The sequence below is a fragment of the Gracilinanus agilis genome, chromosome 3 (genome assembly GCF_016433145.1).
Source record: "Gracilinanus agilis isolate LMUSP501 chromosome 3, AgileGrace, whole genome shotgun sequence".
Classification (NCBI taxonomy): domain Eukaryota; kingdom Metazoa; phylum Chordata; class Mammalia; order Didelphimorphia; family Didelphidae; genus Gracilinanus; species Gracilinanus agilis.
In genome coordinates this window covers 642309625-642332544 of record NC_058132.1, presented here as the reverse complement: position 1 = coordinate 642332544, position 22920 = coordinate 642309625, and the positions used below count along the sequence as shown (strand labels likewise).

General features: G+C 48.4%; 1 protein-coding gene across 2 annotated transcripts; it reads left to right on the top strand.

The window, feature by feature from the left end:
• The first annotated feature begins 5483 nt into the window (after positions 1–5483).
• On the top strand, positions 5484–16734 carry PLAAT1 (phospholipase A and acyltransferase 1). 2 transcript variants are annotated; one of them, XM_044667651.1, is made up of 4 exons: positions 5484–5543; positions 11694–11832; positions 14007–14275; positions 16352–16734. In XM_044667651.1, exons 2-4 carry the CDS (start codon positions 11694–11696, stop codon positions 16451–16453), a joined length of 510 nt encoding a protein of 169 aa, XP_044523586.1. In that variant the 5' UTR covers positions 5484–5543; the 3' UTR covers positions 16454–16734. The 2 variants fall into 2 exon arrangements, with proteins under 2 accessions (XP_044523586.1, XP_044523585.1); XM_044667650.1 differs by lacking the exon at positions 5484–5543 and adding an exon at positions 6652–6712.
• The last annotated feature ends 6186 nt before the right edge of the window (positions 16735–22920 follow it).

The window sequence follows — 22920 nt, the reverse complement described above, 5'->3', positions numbered from 1 at the left end:
TTGGGAAGCTACCAAACAATCGCTGGAGCATCTCATCCTAAATCCCACTGGGAACCTCACTTCTCATTCTGATTCTAGGACCCTCGAAGGGTTCAAGGAGAGGAGAGAGGCCTGAGTAATTTACATATGGAAGTTAATCCATGAGGACACTCCATCTTGCCCTTTCAGCTCCCCACTCTAACCACCCCCAGTTCCTCCTCAATAGCAGATGGGGAGGGGGTCATCTCATCTCCTTTGCTTGGCCAGTGTAGACAAGGTGTCTTTGTTCTTATGAGCACGTTCCTTCATCGTTGTTTATTGAGGGGTGGGACAGTAATAAGAGGGTTTGCTTTCTCCTTGGGACCAGAGCTGTGATGTCCTTGGCAGGGAACTTCCAGATGAGGAATTCCCTTCCCAACTTTTCTGTATCTTGGACCCAAGCGATTTCCAGCTCTCTGCCCGGTGAGAAACGATGGTTATTTCTGTTCTTTCGCAGAGCCGGAAAGTATGCCCAAGACCATTCAGTCCCACCTACATCCGTAGATTAAGAGTCCCACCTCCAACGTGTCCAAGAGGGCCCCTCCAGCCATCCGTCTTCCCCTTGGACAGCTCTAGGATGGGGAGCTCATTCCTTGACAAGGCAGCTTCATCCCACTCTGGGACAGCTTTAACTATTGGGCAGTTTCTCCTGGAAGCCGGCCTCCGTGCATTTTCTGCCCTTTGGCCCCGGGTCTGGCGCCAGGCAGAACCAGCCCTGTCACTTCTCAGCCCTCCTCATTGCCGGTGTGGCCACTGCCGGGCCTGCCCCCCGGGAGTGGAACCACCGACACACCCACCTTGACTCAAAGGACTGCGGAGCTCTAGTTCTTTCACCGGAATCGTGATGGCGCCTGGCTGAAGGGAGAGCCGCGGAATACCAAGTCCCGCTCCTGGCTCGGGTGGCTAATTTCTCATTCTCCCTCCGCGGTCATTCTAATTCCCCAGAACGCCTCCACAGCCCAGCCCAGCCCAGCCCAGCCCAGCCCAGCCCAGCCCAGCCCAGCCCAGCCTAGCCGGGGGTGATTAATGCTCCAGCTCTCCTCACACAAAGCCGCCTTTCTTCATTTCTCCTCCAACTTCCACTCTGCTGGGCTCGGAATCGCCTTTTCCCCAGCCCAGCCCTTTCCGCGTACCTGGCAGGAAGCGAGCAGCCAAATGACAAGATTGATTTCATTTTCATTCCATTATGAAGCTCTCCGGCACGAAGGCCCCCAAACGAAAAGCCAATCCATCACCTTCCCCTGCCCGCGCCACTCTCCCAATTCACATTCATGAAGCCCGAGCCCGGGACGGCACCGGATGATTAAATGTCCCATTAGACAAAGCAGATTAACCTGGCAAACACCATCAATTCCCCTCCTAAGCAGGGAGCTTTACTGAACGCTCCCAATAACGGGCCAGCCTCGCCCTTCCCTGATGACTCCATTGCAATCCACGTCTAGGGGCGCGGAGAGGAAGGGCGCTCAGGGGAGGTCTCTGGGCAATTTAGCCAAGGATTGGGCTGGCCCAGCCTCTAGCAGTAAATATTTAAATAGGAAAGGAAGAAAACCAAAGAGCTACACACACAATGCAGGCCCCCTTCGGGCTGGGTTTCAGGGCCCACCAGCGCTTAGGGTGCGAGAAGGTGGGCTCCAGGATCCTTCCCAGCTCTGGCATTCGAAGCCTCTAGGAAATCTGGGAGCCTCAGGTTCGATCAAAAACCAAATGAATTTCAACAAGGCCCTGAAGGGCATCAATAATTCATAGGCTCCAAAGGCCTAGGTTCAAACCAGAAAGGTCTTTGCATTTCCTTCAGTCTCCTGTGAACCGAGATCATGTGCAATGTTAAGCATTGAATCCATTTCTTTGGTAGGAAATGGCCATGTGCTGGATCTAGTGGTGAATCATGAAGAGGCCAACCCGTGTGGGAGGCCAGTCAGTGCAGTAGGGAGAGGAGCAAGTTGGAAGCCAAAGGCCCTGAGATCAAATCCCATCACTGGCACTTACTTACCTGGGTAACTCCAGCAAGGCCCTTAACCAACGTAGTTCTCGGTTTTCTGGGTTATAAAATGGGGCAGTTGTATTGAGTCAGACAAAGGTTGTCTCAGTGAGAAAAAAAAATTATATCTTCATTTTCCTTAACTTCTAATTGAAACTTAGCCTTTCTTCCTTCCTTCCTTCCTTTCTTTTCTTCCTTCCTTTCTTCCTTCCTTTCTCTTTAATTAATTAATTAAGAATATTTGTCCATGGTTACATGATTCATGATTCCCCCACACACCTTCCCTCCCCCCTACCTGAGCTGACAAGCAATTCCACTTGGTTATATGTGTATCATTGTTCAACATCTATTTCCATATTATTCCTACATCAAAGCCCCAATCACATCCCCACCAAACCATGTGATACACCCTAAGTTTTTCTTCTGTGTTCTGCTCCCACAGTTCTTTCTCTGAGTGTGGATACATTCTTTCTCCTGAGTCCCTCTGGATTGTCCTGGGTCATTACATTGTTACTAGTAGCAAAATCAGTTACATTCGATCGAGCTACAATGTTCTCTGTGTACAATGTTCTCCTAGTTCTGCTCCTTTCACTCCACATTACTTCCTGGAGGTCTTTCCAGTTCACATGGAATTCCTCCAGTTCATCATTCCTTTCAGCACAATTGTATTCCATCCCCATCAGATCCCACAATTTGTTCAGCCATTCCCCAATCAATGGACACTCTTTCATTTTCCAATTTTTAACACCACAAAGAGTATGGCTATGAATATTTTTGTACAAGTCTTTTTCCTTATTATCTCTTTGGGGTACAATTAGCCTTTCTTTCAATTACTAATTTAGGCAAGGGTCAGCTAGGTAGCATAGTGGTTAGAGAACCACACCTGGAGTTGGGAAAGCCTGGGCTCAAATGTAGCCTTCACACACTTCTAGCTGCATGATCCTAATCAAGTCACTGTGTGTGTGTGTGTGTGTGTGTGTGTGTGTGTGTGTGTGTGTGTGTGTGTGTGTATAAATCTAGGCAGCAAGCATTATCCTGAAGAGGGGTGTGTTATATTCACCTGATTGTCCAAATGGCTCATTACACTAAAGCCATTAAGAAGCCCTGGAGCTAGAGGATCTACATTTGAGGTACTTTTCAGTTGACCAGCTGTATGCTCCTATGGGACTCCCTCATGACCTCTGAGGTTCCTTGAGATACAGCTCTGAGATCCTATGTGCTTTGTGCTTGTCCTCCCCTATAAGACAAAGGAGTTGAACTAGATGGCCTCTGAAGACCCTTCCTACTGTAAGTCAATGATCCAATCTCTGATGCAATGAAACAGAACCAATGAAGAGCTCTGAAGAGAACTAATGGAAATCATCCAAGAATTGGCATATGGAAGAAAGAGAAGATGGACTGGTCCTGTGATGAGAGTGGGAAATGGTATGAATTCCAAGAAGGAAAGCCAGAGAGAAACCCTCCCTAAAACAAAGAGAAACTAAGGAGAATCTCTGCATACTGGGTAGACATGGACAAGAATGGCACAGCATGGGTGGGCCTGGATGGGTGTTGTCAATGAGTGAGATCACAGAGACATTGGTGTTTTCTCAGTGATGCCTTTGGGTATGGCTAATGGACGCTCCCCAGTTTACAAAGGATCAGAAAGAGAGGCAAGTCCCTTGCAGTGTATTTCCCCATGACCTACAAGAAGTAAGTGGATATAATGTTGTCAAGGAAATGTATGCTAGGAAAAGGGGGGAAGTGTCATGTGTCTAGAATAAAGGGTGATAGATGGATCTCCAGGTAGAGAGGTCCTTAGAAGTCCTCCAACAACAGCTAGCATTTCCATAGCACTTGAAAGTTCACCAAGTGACTTATGTATAGTATTTTCTTATCCTCACAGTGACTCTTTGAGGCAGGTGCTATTATTATCCCCAAAGGAGAAAAATGAATCAGTCTTTATTAAGTTAAGGTCAAAGCCCAAGATCAAATATCTAATAAGGACTGAGGTCAAATCCGAACTCAAGTCTTTCTGACTCCAGGTACAAGGTGCCATCCAGCTACCTCTAGTCCAAGTTCCTCAGCTATTTTATATTTGATGAATCTGAGATCTAGATGGGGAGAGTGATTTGTTCAATGCCACCCAGTCAGTGGCCAAGACAAGATTTGAACCAGAATCTGGTTTCCAAAAGCCAGACTCTCATGCCATCCTGCTTTAGTCCACACATCAGGCTGTCTCGAAAGACTGTCCATTTCCATACAGTCCATCTGTGGTGGCAAAATAGGGAAAGAAGCCTTAGCTGCCCAGTCCCAGTCCCAACCTCTGTCCTCTGCTCTCAGGGGTTTGGACAGGGCAGCAGCCACCACAGCTTCAGTTTCAAATCTTGATCCAGTGGATCCTTTGGCTTGTCACTTTTGTTTTATTATGGAGAAGGAAAGAGAGGGTGAGCAGTTTTTCTCTCTCCATTTGAATTCCCTTCTATAGAGAAGACTGCATGCCCACCACCACCACAGGAGACTGAGTGATGCCCGTTGAGATGATGTCATGTGACTCCACCCACAGGTGGAGTCCTGACCAGGTCATCACCCCTTTGAAAGAAGCTTTGTGGGCTCACAGCTCCCAGTGCAAACCTCCTCCCCCCCCCACCAATGGCCACCCCTCTCTTGGGCAGAAGTGGGCAAGGAGAGAAGCCAAGGCTCTCAGCAGCCTTGCAGGATCTTTCTGTAAGCCTTTCTAACTGAGGCTAATCAAGCCTGGCAGGCTGCCCTCGAGGTCTGTATACTTCCATCTAGAGCCACCTCTCTCTTCCAGGGAACAGGGAAAGGTGAAGGAGGCCTGCTGGCAGGTGGTAGGGGCCCACTCCACAACACAACGGATTGGGACACTTGAAGGAGCGCCACTGAAATCACAAGAACAGGTAGAGACCTGGGAGAGGGACTGGAGGAGGGACCTGGAGCCAGGTGCCAGGCCTTCTGTTCCTCTTCCCCCAGAAGATCCTGGGGAGGCTGGCAAAGGGCAGCTCCAGGGCCAGATCTTGGGCTTCAAGCCTCCTGGGCCCCTGGCACAAAGCCTGCAGCTGTCCCTCCCTAGGTCTCCGGAGCTCCTCCAGGGCAGCTATTCCCAGGGACTTGGTGAAGATCCCCAGCAGTAGGCTTGCAGCTTAGCAAGCTTCCTTATAGGGAAATCTTGGTCTTGGCCCTGACCTCCTCTTCCTCCTCCTACGAGGCCCAGCTGGAATATCTCCCCTGTTGCCCCTCACAGCTCCAGGGAAGGGAGATGGTAGGCAAGGCCACTCTAGCGGGCTGCGTGCTTGGGGCTGGTGGGATGGCGGCCTCCGGCGTGTGCCCAAGGCTTGCCTGGCAGCTGCCGCCAGCCAGAGGCTAGGAGTGCGGCAGGCTGTGGGAGGCGCTGTCCAGCACAAGGTGCTGCTACCCAGCTTGGGGCTCGGGCTCCGCCTCCTTTTTGTGCTGGGCCCCGCCCATGCAGCAACTGCGGCCTGCGGAAGGACGTGCTGGGCAGGGATCAGGGGTGCCCCTGGGTGTACGGGGCCCCGGGGCGCTGCAGGTAGGGCCGGCTCCTCCTCCTACTCCTCCTCTTCCAACCTGCCCCGCCTCAGCCTTGGCTCCGCCCGGTCCCTTGGCCCCTTCGCTCGAGCCCGGGACTAGGCTGCTGCCCAGGACTGCCAAAAGCCGATGCTCTCAGGGGTCCCCCCGCGCCCTTAGCCCGGCCAGAGAAGGAAGCAGCCAGGTTTCCCCTCGCTCTGCCTGGTCTACTGGAAGCTGGGAGCTCCACCCTGGGGGCACAGGACGATCAGGACTTATTCTGGACTCCCTGGGCAGCCAGAGGGCACAGGCAGAGGCTCCCTGGGACAGGGGGCAGGGTGCCACAATAAGCAGAGGCAGATAATCTCCTGTGCCCATGCCAGGACGCGGAGAGGTGCCACATCTCTCTTTAGCTCTGCAGCCCCATAAGAGCCAGGGAATGCGTGCAGTGCTTAGTCCCCAGTTACAGATGAGGAGGAGACAGAGCTGAATCAAGCCACTGGCCCAGGGTAACAGGGCAGCCAAGTGCCAGAGGTGGGATTCCCCACCAGGTGTTCATGAGGGCCAAGTGCAGCGCTTTGCTTCGCTGTTTTAGCCCCTCCTGTTGCTTTGATTGAGGATGGCGGTGCTAATCTAGGAATCCGCCCACCTGGGATAGAGGCCCATCTGGGATAGAGGGTATGGGGAGGCCTAGAGGGGCCAGTGGGAACCCTAAGGGTTGGAGGTATTGCCACGAAGTGCGGAGAAGCAGGTCTAGCACCTTCCTTCCACCCCATCCCGCCCCACCCCCTCGTGGGTCAGGTTGGACTGGTCTTACTGTAACTAAGGAAGGCCATGGACTTCAGAACCAATTAGTCAGCTTGCCTCTATTCGTGGCAGGGAAGGGATTCTCTTTTGCAGGGTCCCCGGGGCTGTCCTTGGGCTGTAAACAGGAAGGCTCTTTCCCCTCCAGATTCCAGATTGGATTTATTGCTCCCTTTGTTATGTCAGCTTGTCAAACAAATTGTGAAGTCCCTCTCTTTAAACAGACATTTTAATGACCTTGGCAAGCCACTCTGCTCACTGCTGCCTGCTTTCTCCCACTGATTCTGTGGTGATTTGCCATCAGAGAATTAAACCTGGTGCTTAGAGAAAGGCAAGAGGAGACTCATGGCTAGGATGAAGGCAATTACTCAACATTCTTTGCTGAAGGTAGGATCTAGTCTGGTGCCACATGGTAGTAGTGGCTATAGTTCTGGGAGAAAGATCTGGATTCAAGTCTCCTCTCTGTCTACTACTTACTAGGTGTGTGACTTTGAGCACACAGCTTCTTAAGATTGCTGAGCTTCACCAGCTTCTTAAGACTTATCTCCAGACACATGTGTTTTGCCCGCTGGAGAAGGGCATCTCCCCACCCAATTCCTTATACTGACGAAATAGCCTCAGTTTCCTCACCTTAAAAATCAGGAGGGAGGATCACTAGAAGACCCTTCTGCTCCACTCACTTACAAATCTCTGATCTCCAAATAACACCTCAATACAGTTGGTTCCCTTGAGTCATGGTTCTTGTGGAGGAAAGGAGCAGAGATTCCCAGATTCCCCACACTCTTCTAAGCAGACCTGTCACCTTCCCAGATTTCCACTAGGAACGGACCCATCATTTGCAGCAGGTGGGAGGAAGGAGGCATCTTTCAGTATTAAGGTCTCCTCTGGGTTGCCCAGGAGCAGTTTAGCCAATGTGTTGGTTCTTTATGCTGTCCCCTCCAGACATTCACTCCCCTGGAGAATTCTATGAAAGGGACAATGGGGGCCTGGGGGAGAAAAGTTTAAGCCCCTGGTTCAGTAGTCACCCCCCATCAGGTATTATGAAGACACTGATGATAGTCATGGATCCATGGGACAGGGGTGTGCTCTCAGGCATCCAAGGTATAAGACGCACCCAGTTGGAAAGGACTTAGAAGCCATCTAGCTTGTCAGAGAACCTTGGCTACCACATACCACCCAAATGGCCCATTTCCCTTCCAGAAAGCTCTGAATCCTCAGGGGCAAGATTCTCCTGGGCTTTTGTGACTTCCTCTCATATGCTAGTGCAAAGACAATCAGAACAAGTCTAATCCCTCCTTCATATAACAGCCCTTCAGGTTCTTGAAGGTGGCTGGTATGTCCATTAGTCCACATGCATTTATGAAGCACCCACTTTGTGTCAGGCTCTGTGCTAAGTGCTAGGGATAGCAGGCCATCCCTACTTAAAGAGCTCACCTTCGGTGAGGGGAAAGAGCACACACACCCCTGTGTATCTTATCTCCCCTAACAGACTAGCCATAGTTAAGTGGATGAATTCATTGCTCCCTAGATATCCAGCTATAGATTTGAAGAGACTATTGGAAAAGTCTGGGTGAGAGGGAGTGAGCATCTGCTCCAGAGAGAAGACTGAGTAAAGAGAATGAGACACAGAGGAGAGCTTTGGTACTATTCTGCAACACCGACGTGTTGGCTGAGGGAGTGGGAAGAGTTAAGGATAGATCCTAGATTGCCAGCTTGGGTGAGTGGAAGGTGGTGCCCTCAACAGAGGCAGAGGGGATGATTTGCATGGAGAGATGTTTTGTTTGGGATTTGATGAGTTTTGAGATAAATCCAGGACGTCCAGTTGGATATGTCTGATCTGTCTTCTCTCGGCCAAACAAGACTTGGTTCTGGTATTGATTAGCTGGTCTTATATCCTGACAATATATGATCTCCTCCTCTTGTCTTGGGCGCCCCACTGATACCACATCTAGCACGATCAATCGCTTTGCTCTCCAGCTTCATCTTCAAAAGATATCAGAGAAACAGGGGGGGGGTCCAAGAGATAAGCTTGGAGTTTGGATGGAGAGGAACCAGTGAGAAATAAGGACGAATTAATTGTGTGTCCTTGGGCAAGACCAACTCTAACCTTAACCCAACTCCTCTGGGCCCAGCTCTCTTATCTAAAAACTGAGGAGGATTGAACTACATAATCTCTTAAGCTTCTGACTAAATTCTGTCACTTGAGAGGAATTGCTCGTGATTTTACTTCTAAAATTCAATTATTCTAAATCCATTCTTCCCTTCCTCTCTCTATTCAGTCATTCCGTTGAACAAATATTTTCATGTGCAAATGTTTCTTCTGTGACTTTCTTTGAGAGGCACCATAGAAAGACTGCTGGAGTTGGGACAGGAGAGACTGCTATTTAGATCCTGACTCTGACACAGACTAGCTGGGTGACCCGTGACAAATTCTTTTCCCCTTCCAAGATTTACATTCCTTATCCTAAAATAGGGCTGGAGGATTGGGCTAGGTCACTTCTAATGCCCCTTCCAGCTCTACCATTCTGCAGTTCTGAAGTTCTAATGGACCATAAGTCAGAAACTGAAACTATTTTAATTCATAAGAGAATGAGGTAGAGAGGGCCAGCTTAGTGGTTTGAGAGCTAGGCCCAGAGACAGGAGCCACCCTGGGTTCAAATGTGGACTCAGACACTTCTTGGCTGTGTGACTCTGGGCAAGTCACATAACTCCCAATGTTTAGCCAGCCTTTGGCCTATAGTATTGATTCTAAGATAGAAGATAAGGTTTAAATTTTAAAAAAAAAAGAATGAGGAGGAGGGACCATGGGATATTAGAAAGAACAAAGGAGGAATAGGAAGATCTAAATTTAAGTATCAGGGGCTCCAATTTCAAGCTAGAAAAGACCTTAAAAGTCATCAAGTGTTTATTTTAAAGAAGAGAAAACTGAGGCAAAGAGAAGTTCAATGACTAGTTCAAGGTTTCCCAGTTCCTAAGGGGGGGTGGGAAGGGGGGGGGATGCCTGGGTTAGAATTCTGAATCTACTGCTTCTTACCTGTATCACTTTGGGAAATAGCCTAAGTTCTCTGTGAGTCCAGCTTCCTCTGCTCTTTAGATTGGGGAGAACAGAGTGGACAGCTTCTGGTCTTACCCCCCTGCTCCTCCTCTGGCAGGAATCAAAGTTCCCCTTGGAGAAAGGGGGTAGGGAAAGAGATCTGTTCCAGTCTCCCTGTGAAGAGGCATTGAGACATCTGAGTGCTCTCCAGAACGCCTCATCCTGGATAGACGCAGCTAAGGATTAGAGCCTAAGATGTAAGGCCTTTGCCTCTGGAATAACCAGGCTCCTCACTTCCAAGGCCAAAGCCTTAGACAAAGGCCTTCCTCTCCAGGCGATCAAACCAAAGAACAAGGCCACAGACATGTCTGTACCTCTGAGACCAGACCTTGGCATTGTAGTTAACTCTAGGACTAAAACTGTATTCCTCAGAGAAAATAGACATTGCTAGAATTATATGAATCTGCTTCCTTAAGTTCTGGTATTCCAGGGGAGCAAGTTTTCTAGGTTCAAGCTAAATACCTAAATGCTATGCACTGATGAGTTAAAGGGAGGGACTCCAGGGTTTATATCCAAAATCTTTCCTACCAAATACCAGTTCCCATAATGAAAATACATAGCAAAGAGTGAAGAAGTCCATTTACCCAAGTCTATATAGCGAAATGAATCATAGAAAGTAAATGTATATTTACACACACACACACACACACACACACACACACACACACACACACACACACATACTGACTGAAGATCTCTCTTTGGATGTTAAAACATAAAAGAAAGAGGAAGCTGGGTAGCTCAGTGGATTGAGAGTCAGGCCTAGAGATGGGAGGTCCTGGATTCAAATCCGGCCTCAGACACTTCCCAGCCGTGTGACCCTGGGCAAGTCACTTGACCCCCATTGCCCACCCTTACCATTCTTCCACCAAGGAGCCAATACACAGAAGTTAAGGGTTTAAAAAAAAGCATAAAAGAAAGTCCCGGATCTCATCCAAAGAGGAAAAAATTCCACCCAACCTCAAGTGTAACAAGCTGAGTAAGGATGAGCTTGCCAGCTTCTCTCATGATGAATTCTTGCCAGAATTTTTGTTTCCCCTCAGTGATCTGAAGAAAAGTTAGCATCGCCCAGCTCCCTTGATGCTGAAAGTCAAAAGAATCCTCCCTCATTCTCATCAAGGCTACCCTGACCCCTTCCATAGATGCAGGGCATTGATCTCCACCCATGAGGAGAGCATCCCACACCAAAGGGCTTGGAGTTCAGGTTACATTAGCCACATAGCATCAAGAAAAGGATGAAGAGTTTTAGAGGTGGGCCAACAACACTCAAGATCTACAAACACATAGTTTGACTTCCCCAATAATGCCTCGTTTCACTGCCAGTCACCAGCATCCTTTCATCATACGGATTTTCATCTGCTCTTTGGGTCAACTACAATTTTGATTTTTTTTTAATGGGGACGGGGGGTGAGGAGGAGCAGACTGCATTCTTCCAACATGCACTGCACGCAAAAGGAGCCTTAGGAGAACATTTTTAATAAAACGATGTGTGGTTGTTGTGGTAGGGTTGTTTGGTTCTGTTTTGGATATATTTAGGGGGGGATGAGGGTATGTGTTAGCAGCTTGCAGTCATTCAAAGGCTTGCGATTAAATACAATCTAGTTCTCTTTCCTCCCTCTTTTCAATTCTGGGCCCTGGTCATTGTCCATCTTCAGGAACTATCGCAGGTGTGTGATTATTAGACAGTGGGTCGCCTATTGAGCTGCAGGCCACAGATGGGATGATAAGGAATTCCTCATCTATTTAGATTGTCCTGGGTGGTGGATGGGTAGGCTGATTCTCTTTTGAGAGGTTGTAGGTATTGCTCCAGAGTCCCTTAGCGTTCTGAGACTTGATATCTCCAGCACAATGTTATCCACAACATTGGATGCTCTCTGTAGTATTTCCCCCTCTCCTGGGAGCTCACCTCACCAGAATTTGTATTCTGCACACCCTCCAGGCCAGCATACATCCCCTCATTTTCTGTCATGCTTGATATTAACAGTGAGAGGATCATCAGGAAGGAAGAAATTAATTTCAGATTTTAGCCCTACAAATGCCCCATTATCTGTGTTCCAAAATGTACAAGCAGCAAGCCTAGGGACTGAGTGAGCATTCTGCCCAGAAATCCCTTCTTAGAGAAAGGAAGGCTAGCATAAGCAGAGGCTTGGGACACCACTGTGAATAAGGAGTGCCAGGGACCATGGCCTTAGAGGGCTGACGGCCACCCTTTCCCTTGGATAAATTCCCTTTTAAGGGTATTTCCAAGGATAAACTCTAGATTTGTCCTCACAGATGGCATCAAATGATGACTTTGGTACATATTACCCTGGGAATCCTCAGCCCGGGGACCTGATTGAAGTCTTTCGTCCAGGCTACCAGCACTGGACTTTATATCTAGGTGATGGCTACGTCATCAACATGGCCCCAACAGGTAAGAGCTCAACCCAGTTCTTTCTTTTTACAAAATGTTTTCACTGATAGCTTTTGTTTTTCTAATACCTACCTTTCCCGTTGTGTCTGTCCCCCTTGCCTTGACTCAGAGAATCATCCTTAGAATAAGAGGGGGGGGAAGATCACCGAAATGAACCAACAGGACAAAACCCAAAACTCTCATGTTATATGAATTATCGCAACCTCAAGGCTCTCCACCTCTGCAAAGAAACAGGAGCAAGATGTCTTCTCATGCTTTTTTGGAGTCCAACTTCTTTGTTGTAATTTCACAGCGTTCCATTTTGATTACATTGCTGTGGCTCTTTCCATTTATATTGCCATCATTACATATGTTGCTTTTTCTGGTTCTTCTTAATTCACTTAGCATCAGTTCATGCAAAGCTTTCCATGATTCTCTGTATTCATCAGTCATTATGTCTTTCAGGGCAGTATTTGTCTATTATATTCACATACCACAACTAACTCAGCTAATTATTTATTTCCCTTGAGTTTCATAGTACAGGATTATGACTTTGGAGATAAAATAGACCTTAGATATCAACTAGATCAGGGGTCGGCAACCTTTTTGGCCTTGAGAGCCATAAATGCCCCATTTTTTAAAATGTCATTTCGTGAGAGCCGTCCAGTGCTCACAGTGCCGCTCCTGTAACAGCACCTGAAAAAAAATGGACTTCATGGCTCGAGAGCCATATGTTGCCGACCCCTGAAATAGATCAATCTTCTCATTTTACAGATGAAGAAATTGAGGCACAGAAAAGTTACATGACTTTCCTCAGGTTACAAAGGCAGTCAATGGCAAAAATTATGATTGGAACTCAAGTCCTTTGACTTTAACCAGATCCAGCACTCTTTCCACCATACCTCACTGCCTCCCGAATACATATCTTTATGTGTGCTTTTCCTAGTATAATGGGAAGTCATTCCATTACCTCCCACATGAAGTTTCTCTTGAAATAGCCAGAATTGAAGAAGGTGCATTGAAAAAGGAAAAACAATAAATAGGGGTGCTAAGCATTTGCTTCCTTTTAAAATTGTTTATTATGAACCTCATTATTATGTTGTTACGAATTTATCATTAACTTAATATTGAACGTCACTTGCCTACTCAAGCTTACTTTGCAACTACTTAGACTTAAATTCCTAAGAAGCATCTCTAATGGCCCAGCAATTCGTCAGGGCCTTTCTCAGACCTCGTTTGTCCATTCTTCCTCTCTCCTGTCCCTCAGCTTTGTGTGTGGGTGCTCAGCTCTTCTGCTTTGGTTTTTCTCCCAGCTTTGTTTCACAGATGTCCTTCCCGAATTCCTTTGGCATCCCTCATTTCTGTCAGTCTTTGCTGCATCAGAGGATTGCATTACATGAATGTGCTCTGGCTTGTTGTTGCTGATAGCATCTTCTTTTTCCTTATTTACAAATAATTCTGCTGTGAATTAGATCTGGTTGGGTGTTTTTTTCTACTGATGATCCTGAGTGCCTTACATAAGGACCGGGCTCTCCTGGATGGGCCGATGCCCAAGGATCACTAGGACCTATATTCTGAGAGCAAGGGGGGGGGGGGTATCCAATAACATAAATGGATTTCAAGGATATTTATAAAGTGCCTACTAGGTGCCAGGCATTTTGTAACTACCCTGAAAGGAGTGAGTGAGTGAGCATGTGTGTGTGTGTGAGAGAGAGAGAGAGAGAGAGAGACAGAGAGAGAGAGAGACAGACAGACAGAAAGAGAGAGAGAGAGGGAGAGAGGGGGGGAGAGAGAGACAGAGAGACAAAGAGACAGAAAGAGAAGAGAGGGAGAGACAGAAAGACAGAGAGACAGAGAGAGAGAGAGACAGAGAGACAAAGAGCCAGAAAGAGAGAGAGGGAGAGACAGAAAGAGAGAGAGAGAGACAGAGAGAGAGACAGAGAGAGAGAGAGGGAGAGAGGGGGGAGAGAGACAGAGAGACAAAAAGACAGAAAGAGAGAGGCAGAGAGAGAGACAGAGAGAATTTCCTCAGCTCTGCAGTAGTGGAAGAGTAAGAAGTGTAAGCAGGGGTCTTTTTAACTCCCCCAGTGGCAGGTGAAAGCAGAGGGAGGCGGGAAGATCCCAGCCTGCCTTGTCCTAGGGTCCCTGCCCCTCAGAAGCGACTGACCTCTACCTTTGGGAAATCTCCCTTCCAGACGACAGCTCCCCGGTTCCATTTACAAGCGCCAAGTCCGTATTCAGCAAAAAGGCCTTGGTGAGAATGCAGCTCTTGAAGGATGTGGTGGGCAACGACACTTACAGGATCAATAACAAATACGATGACGTGTACCCTCCTCTGCCGCTGGACGAGATCATCCGCCTGTCGGAATTCCTCATTGGCCAGGAGGTGTCCTACGACCTGTTGGTCAACAACTGCGAACACTTCGTGACTTTGCTCCGATATGGAGAAGGAATTTCGGAGCAGGTAACTCTCTCCTCTCGGAACCGCTCCCTCGCCGCCCCTCCGGAGCTTTGACTTATCTGCTTCAAAGGCTGGATACCTTTATGGGGAGAGGAAGTGCCAAATGCCTTCGGGGAAAGCCCCAGAGCTGAGCCGGAGAAAGCAAGCGCACTGCTTGGCTCCAGAGCCAGCAGTGAACTCACATCTGCCTTTCCTATAGTGACTTGCCTTCTCTGAGCTCTGCAAAACAAGGAGACTGCGAGAGGTCTTCCCAGAAGTCCCTTCCAGCCCTAGATCTAGAACCTTTCCACCACGGTTTTGGGCAGGCAGTTCCCCAACCTACAAGTCCAGTCCTGACCTCTCTTCTAAGCTCCAAGCCCTCGGGGGCACCAGCTCACAGGGTATGCCCCCCCCCATCTCCCACAGGCAGCACCTACAACCCCAGTCTTTGCCCCAGCCCTACCTACTCCCATTTCTAGACTTCGCTGCTTTTGTCGTCGGTGAGAACACCATTTACTCCACCATTTCCCAGAGCTTTCTCTCTCCCTTTGACTCCATGGGAATGAGCACGCCCTTATGGCTCCCGCCACATCATTGCTCATGCAGACGATCTCCTCCTCCTCCTCTTCGAACTTACGGCCACCATCCCCTGGCAGGATACCTGGTGGTTGTAGGGTTCAAAGCTCTGCTGAGGACTTTGGAAGCCCATTAGCTAATCGAACCTTGCAATGATGCTCTGATAGTCTCTGTTTGCAAGTGAGGAAACTGGTTCAGGAAAGTTCATTGTGGACTTTCACAAAGCCCCCCAGCTAGCAAGATTTGAATCCTTTGGAGGGCTCTGATATTTGACAACAACAACGACTCCCAGTTCCTTGGCTCTTTAAGGTTGGCAGCATACTTGACAATATCTCATTCGATCTTCCCAACCACTCCTCAAGGAAAGGTGCTATTACTGTCCCCATTTTACAGATGAGCAAACAGAGTTTGGGAGAAATTAAATGACTCACTAAGGAGTCTCACAACTAAATAAGGGTCTGAGACAGGATTGATCTCAGGTCTTCCAGATTTCTTACCACTGTAACATTTAGTTATCTATATGGTGATGAGATTGCTGGAGAATTGCCCTTAAGGATAGAGATGGCTGACTTCTTTGGAGAGGGGGGGGAGGAGAGAGAGAGAGAGAGAGAGAGAGAGAGAGAGAGAGAGAGAGAGAGAGAGAGCCAGAATGGTTCATTTTGGGTTGTCTACATGAGAAGTTAACTTGACAGGATAGCAAGCACCAATACTGATGCTTAAACATTTCTATAAAAACCCTTTTATTCTTAGTTCTAAGAGAGGAGAGCAGCAAGGGCGGGGCAATGGGGGTTAAGTGACTTGTCCAGGGTCACACACACAGGAAGTATCTGAGGTCCTCCTGACTCCAGGTCCAGCACTCTCTCCACTCTGCTGCCTAGCTGATCCCAATATTGATTTTTTATGAAATTAAAAAGGAATTTGGACCTACATGACATGGCCTCAAGAGTGAATACACCCAGTCTTGTGCCTGAATTCCTTTACTCTAAGACATTGATTCCCAAAGTGGGCACCACCGCCCCCTGGTGGGTGCTGTAGCGATCCAGGGGAGCGGTGATGGCCACAAGTGCATTTATCTTTCCTATTAATTGCTATAAAATTAAAAAAAAGAATAATTTCCAGGGGGCTAAGGAATATTTTTTTCTGGACAGAGGTTTGGGAACCGCTGCTCTAAGACACTCCCTCTCTCCCTCCCCAAGGTTCCTCCTAGTTAGTAAATGGAATGTGTCAAGATATTTTCCTCTAGGTGGACCCAGCCTTAAGAGCTGACCCACCACACCACTTTGTGTGAGTTCATCCCTGGGAATTCACTGGCCTTCAAGTTCTCCCTTGGGGGATTCAGAACAATTTCATCATCTTTCCAGAGGCAGGAAGCCCACAGTAGAGAAAACTCTGTCTGGAGCAAGGAGTGGTGGAGGGGCTGGAGGAACAAGAAGTGGGGGTGGTGGAGGATCAAGTGGCCACTGGGAGGACCACTGGGCTCCTCTTCCAAAAGAGACCTTTTCCTTTCGCTTTCTTTCCTTACAGGCCAACCGAGCGATTGGTGCCATTGGGATTGTAACCGCTGCTGCCAACGCCTTCTCACTCCTTGGCTTGTTTCCGAGCAAACAAAGGCAAAAACACTATTAACAATTTATTGGAGAAATCTTAGAACTAATGCAATTGTGAGAAAATAGCCAGCCAGGGAATGAATTAAACCTCATTTTCACTATGTCATTGATGCCCCCAAACCCAGGGACTCAGCTACACCCTGGCTGTGTTTCCCTTGCCCAGTTTCCATGTTGCGGAGTGTTGCTGTCACCTTGTGCTGAAGGGTTGTGGGTCTGCGGTGGGGAGAGGGAGGGGGCTTCTCAACCAAGGCAACATTGGAGGTTTAATCATAAGAGACTATTTTCTTTTCCCAAAGGTGGTTTCTTTGTATTTATTACATCAGGACCTGATGGTCTGAGAGGAAGCCAGCTCCTTGAGTGGCGACTCTTGGAAAGGCGGGCAATAGATAGTTAACAGTGAAAGATGGCCAAGCTCTCCAGAAATCACTAGGCTTTTAGATGAGCTCTCTACCCCGTAGGTCGCTTCAACCCCCCAAACTCTTAAGCCTAAAAGACCAAAGCACAGTTTGGGAGGGAGGTCCGCCATTTTGAGCCATCGTCCCCTTCCCATTGTGAAGCCAGTTCTAGGAGCTTTTTCTCTCCCCATGGCGGGAGGGGCCCATCCCCAAGACCCAAAGTGCCTTCCCACTTGCTGGCTGACTCAAAGGTTTCTTCAAGGCCAAACTTCTTGATCTGGTGAAGGAGATGTGGTAGCCTGGGAATCAGGAGATAGTTGGGTTCAAGTCCCACCTCTGACATAATCACTACAGGGAAGGGAAATGAACCCCTCCTCCACAGACACTCCTTTCCATTTCAACTCTCAGTGGGCCTCCTTATAGGCCTATCCATCCCAGGCTGGAAGAGATCTAGGCAGTCCTTGAATCCAGCTCCTGCTTTCTTCAGATGAGGAGCCTGTGGAGGTTAGATGACTTGTCCAAGATGCAGTGCCAGAAGAAGGATTTGTATACAGGCCTGTGACTCCATGGGCACTGGCTTGTTCTTCCATCCTTTGCTTCTAGTTCTGGCCTTTGGAGACAAGCAAAACTGGCCTAAAATCTCCATCCTCCGACCATCACTGTCCCCCTTAAGTTTTCTCTTCTCCAGACTGAATGTCCCTAATTTTTTCACATGCCTCAAAATACTAAAGAAATGTCAGTTATTATGAGAATTCCTTTCAAAATAGCCCACTAGACAAGCTGATTTCTTCAGCATAAAGAACCTCCTGGAGAGGAAGTTTCCTCCACCCAGGCAGGTTGCTGCCATCTAACCAGCTCATCATCCTAATGAGGAATCTGGGACTGGGGCATTGTACCCCAAGAGAAACGGACCGTGGAATCGCTCACAAGGGCCCCTGAGGCCACACACTGCCTTAGAAAGCCACCCCTAAACATGTGCGAGGCTCTAGCAGATTTTGATTGATTCTGTTCGTTTCCCAATTTCACATTAATGCGGTGCAGGCCAGCCATGTTGGATGCCTCTGGGCTGGAGCATCTGATCCCACAGCCAGGCTATATCGGAGGCCGTGGTCCCCAACGACGTCTCCCTAACTCCATCCTCTAAGCACCAAAGGGGAGAGGGCTGGGTGCCCCAGCCAGGACAGGACAGTGTAAAAACTTGTCCTCAGTGCCTTTCCATGTCCCCCTTCTGTGCTTTTTGAGCTCTCCCAACCCCCATAGAGCCATTCCCCACCCCCTCGGCCTCAGCACCCGAGCCTGCCTCCCAGGGGCTTTGGTCCATGCTTCAAAAGGTCACCTCTCTCCTCCACCCCAATCCAAACCCCAGGCCCTTTGGACTCTGATCCAAGATATCTGCCAGGAGGCAAGCGAGGCCTGAGGACGTCATGTTAGCTAACAGATCAGCCCTGCCGCACCTTGTGGGCATTCTGAGAGGAAGGCTGGAGAGCATCAAATTGGCAACAAGCACAATAATAATAAGCCGACGTTTTTCAGCAAAGCATTTCACGTTCATCAGTCCATTTGACCTTCACAAGAACCCTGGGAGTCAGGGAAGCTGCAGGGATCATCCTCCAGCAGGTGAAGAGCCCCAGATTTGCCCGTGTCCATCCAACTAGTAACTGACAGTGGAGTTGCCATCCAGCTCTTTCTTCTACACTGTGCTCAGTCAAAGAAGTGAGATTCTAAAGAGGGATTTGGTGCTGCTCTATTTTGGGAGAGGCAGGGAAATATGGAGTAGGTCGTGGCCAGGAAATCTTCCGGGCACCTGTCAAAGATCTCCCTTCTGGGAGGGTCCCCTCTGACTGCACCTCCAAATAAGCCGGCTCCTGGCTCAGCTGGCACGGTTTGCAAACTCACCTAATTATAGCCCTGGCTTGCCTTTCAGGGCCTCTGAGCAGGGCTCCTGGGGTTTCGACTTCCTTTCCCAAGCAACTGGCTTGCTAAATTGGTCACAGTTTTGAGGCAGCTACTTTGTATGGCTTTTCTCGTGTTACATGTATGTTCATGACATGTTATGGCTTGGTTACAGGTTGCCCTTTCTGATAGCGCTCTAGACGGCTGATGAGTGAGGTGTAGATGGGTGCCATTTGGGTTCCTTCCTTTGGATTCATTGATGCCAGGTCCCTTGCTCAAGTTCAGAGGCCACCGGTCTGGAGTGCCAGCGGCCTTGTTCTAATTCTGCTTTGGATTCTCCCTAGTTACATGGCCTGAGCTTGTCTCTAGCCCCTGTGAGCCCCAGGCGGCCCTCGAAGTCCGCAAGGTAAATAGGGCCCACGAGCAGCCCATGTTTCATTTAAGAGCCGAGCACCAATCATGTCCTCCTTCAGAAATGTCTCAAGGTGGGTTGTTTTTATAAGTCAGAAGGCACGACCTGAATATTCTGTGGCAAACTGCCTCAGCGAGAGCCTTTGTGCATAGAGAATCGGGGCCTTTGGACTCCCTGCTTCTGCTCTTGCCAATAGAGCACCCTACGGGGATTTCACTAGTCCCACAGCCCAGCCCCCTCTCTTTACAGGTGTCCCCCCTGGGTGCTCAACGTTCCTCTTTCAGGATGGCCCCACGCAAAGAACTCTGGCCTTGGCATCAAAGGGCCCGACTCGGTCACTGACCACCTGGGGGGACCCTGAGGGAGTCCCTTCACCCCTCTGGGCCTCCATGGAAGGACGCTTCCTTCTAAATGATCTCTTCCAGCTTTAGAACTGATGGAATCCTTTGATATGAAGTGAGGTGGTGTGAGATAATGGAAAGAGCCAATGGAAATGGCATGAGTTGCAGCTTTGGTGCTTTCTCAGCACGTCTCCCTCTGTGAGCCTCATTTTCCACATCTGATAAAATGGATTTTCATATGGAAAACATTTTGTAAACCCCAGACTTTCTAATGATGGGAGTTCCCAGGTAATCTCAAGCCCCCTTTTCCTGGAGGCATCACCCCTGAAACTTGAGGACCAGAAATGCCTGATTAGGAATAGCCAGATGGCCCAAGTTCTTGATCTTGGCTTTGAGCTCTGCTAGTCTTCTAAAGCATGGGCACACTGGGTGGAGGTGGGTGGGGGGCACCAAGAGAGGGCTGGGGTTCCTACTGGTATAATTCAGCCTTGGGAAGCTGAGCCACCATATGTTTAAAGGATCATCGATTTATGTCTGGAAGGGACTTCAGAGGCTATTAAGGCCAATTCCCCTGAGGCCCAGAGTGACTTGTCTAAGGTCACGCAACTCTGTCTGATACAGGACGTAAGCATGGATCTTCTTGAGTACAAGCTCAACATTTTGCTATTCTGCCCCACCTCTCATAGTGTGACAAAGGAGAGTATTTCTCTGCAATATTGAAATTCCCCTCGGTGCCAGGATTGAGTTAGACGGATGGGACCAGTCTGAGGGTGAGCTCATGCCCAGGAGTACCAGGCCTCCTAGAAGACTGATCTACTTGGCCTCTTTGGAATACAGAGCATCACCCTGAATTAGGGGGCTGTCCTTTGAACATGAACATGAATATTTGTCTTTGGGTGCTGCTGCATGACTCCAAGTCATAGAATGCCAGCCTATGAAGAATTTAAGCTGGGGATGCCCCCCCTAAGGACAGTGGTGATGAGAGTGCCGGGTCTGAACAGGCTGGAACACGCTACCTGTAAAGACATACAGTAAAAGCCACATGAATGATGTCCTCAGGGAGAGAGAGGGGACAGAGAGAGAGCTGGGATGATGAGACAAGAGCCGGAGGAGGGCTTCTGGCATGTTGAGCAGAGCCCCTGTGGATGGTGCCAAGGGATGGCATGGACAGGACTTGCCCAAGATAAGAGGGAACCATGGATGAGCTGCAGCCTGCATCACTGGAGAGAATGGCCACAGGGAATGTGCTGAATGCTTAGGTCTTCGTCTTGTCTTTAGGGCCATTGTCCTCTGTGGACTATGAGCTTGTGTTAGATGCCACAGAGGAAGAAACATTGATTCCATTCTTCCACTGGTGAAGATCCAGAGGTAGACTGTCAAGAGGATTCCTGCTCTGGGGTGGGGTATGGGTTACACTGGATGCTTCCAAGGCCCCCTTCTAGTTTGTGATTCAGAGGAAGAGCCTGGTCATCTTTGCCTGTTAGTGAAGACAGTGGGTGACCCAGAGGTTGAGGAACTCTCACTCTTCTGGGTAACTCTTCTGGCTAAAATATAAGATCTACGTATGTATAAAAAGCCAAATACAGAGAGAGCGTGTCTTCTGGAACAGACTTCAAGGCCTCTGAGAGAGAAGCCTATAATTTAGTAGAACATCAAATCATTTAGTATCTGATGAAGTGACTGAATTTGGATTTGGATCATTGGAAACACCTTTCGAGATGTTGTTTATAAAAAAGGAATATTAGCCAGGTGTGGAGATACACAGCTGTAATCCCTGCTGCCGAGGAGGCTGGAACTGGAGGGCGATTTGAGCCCAGGAGTTCTGAGGTGCGATTGGGCTAAAGCCAATTAGGTATCCCTACTACAGTGAGACCCCTGGAATGGGGAAGAGGGTGGGGGATGTGCCAGGCTGCCCAAGTGCCTAAAGAGGAGCACACCAGCACATCAAAATTCTCCTGCCAATCAGGCCCATGAGTGGCTGCTCTCCTTCTAGCCAAGGCAAGATAGAGAGACCAAGTCTGGAAAAAAAGGGATAATGCATGAAAGCCAGCTTTTTCCTAGGTCCTAAATGGTCTCATGCATCCCAATTGAAGCATACATAGACATCTTGTTCCTTTATGGTGATACAGTAGGTAAATAGACTCTTTGAGACAAATTTATTGGAGGACATGGGCAAAAGTCACCCAAGATGGACTGGCACAGCTACGTTACAATCTGTATCTTTGGAGGGAGTACCAGCATTGAGGAGGTCACAGATCTACCCACTGGTGGCAAAACTATTTGTTAAACTCCTATCCTATTCCATCTGACCTATACACTAGATTTCAGAAGGGTGAGTATCAAGCCAGGCCCACCATGCCAAACTTGGCAAAGTACCCTCTCTCTGTTCTGCTATCCCCAGGGAAGCCTTGAGAGATGCTCCCCTCCTCTTGGGAGCTGCTTAAGTGATTCTGCCCAGGTTAGGTCTGTATGTTGGTAATGGGCAGCTTCCATGACTTTTTTTTTTAATTTTTAAACCCTTAACTTCGGTGTATTGTCTCATAGGTGGAAGATTGGTAAGGGTAGGCAATGGGGGGGTCAAGTGACTTGCCCAGGGTCACACAGCTGGGAAGCATCTGAGGCCGGATTTGAACCTAGGACCTCCTGTCTCTAGGCCTGGCTCTCAATCCACTGAGCTACCCAGCTGCCCCTAGCTTCCATGACTTTTTAACACATTCTCCTATTACAATTGAGATTGGATTTCTTGGCAGAAGGGAGGATCCATAGCACCCTTGGAATTCCGTTAAGAAAGTGCCTAAAGCCTCCATACCCGTTGATTCAGAGAACCCCTTCCTTAACAAGACTCCAGTGAGGTCAAATCACTGAGCCTCTAGTATGCCTCAATACTTATTGCAATCCTTTTTGGGAGATAGCAAATAACTAGAAGCAGAGTTGATGCCCATTGAGCAAGGAATGGGATAAGCAAATTGTGGTACCTGAGTATGATGGACTATTATTGGTCCACAAGAAATAGTGAATATAATGGGCACAAAGTAACATGGGGGATATCTTAGATCAGTGGTTCCCAAACTTTTTTGGCCTACCGCCCCCTTTCCAGAAAAAATATTACTTAGCCCCCTGGAAATTAATTTTTTTTAATTTTACTAGCAATTAATAGGAAAGATAGATGCACCTGTGGCCATCACCGCTTCCCTGCATTGCTGCAGCACCCACCAGGGGGCAGTAGTGCCCACTTTGGGAATCACTGTCTTAGATGAACTAATGTCCAGTGAAGTAAGAAGGGCCAGGAAAATACTTGGACTTGTGACTGCCACAATGTAGATGGAAAGAATGTCCCCATAAAATGAAACAAATTCAGTCGTTATAATGACTGAGACTACCAGAGAAAGATGGAGAGAGAGAGAGAGAGAGAGAGAGAGAGAGAGAGAGAGAGAGAGAGAGAGAG

Excerpts from the sequence above, each read along its gene's own strand:
- PLAAT1 (XM_044667650.1), top strand. The coding sequence starts at position 6,671 with ATGGCTAGGATGAAGGCAATTACTCAACATTCTTTGCTGAAG. Across the intron at positions 6,713-11,693 it reads CTCAACATTCTTTGCTGAAG|ATGGCATCAAATGATGACTT; the intron begins GTAGGATCTAGT and ends TTGTCCTCACAG. Across the intron at positions 14,276-16,351 it reads GAGAAGGAATTTCGGAGCAG|GCCAACCGAGCGATTGGTGC; the intron begins GTAACTCTCTCC and ends CTTTCCTTACAG.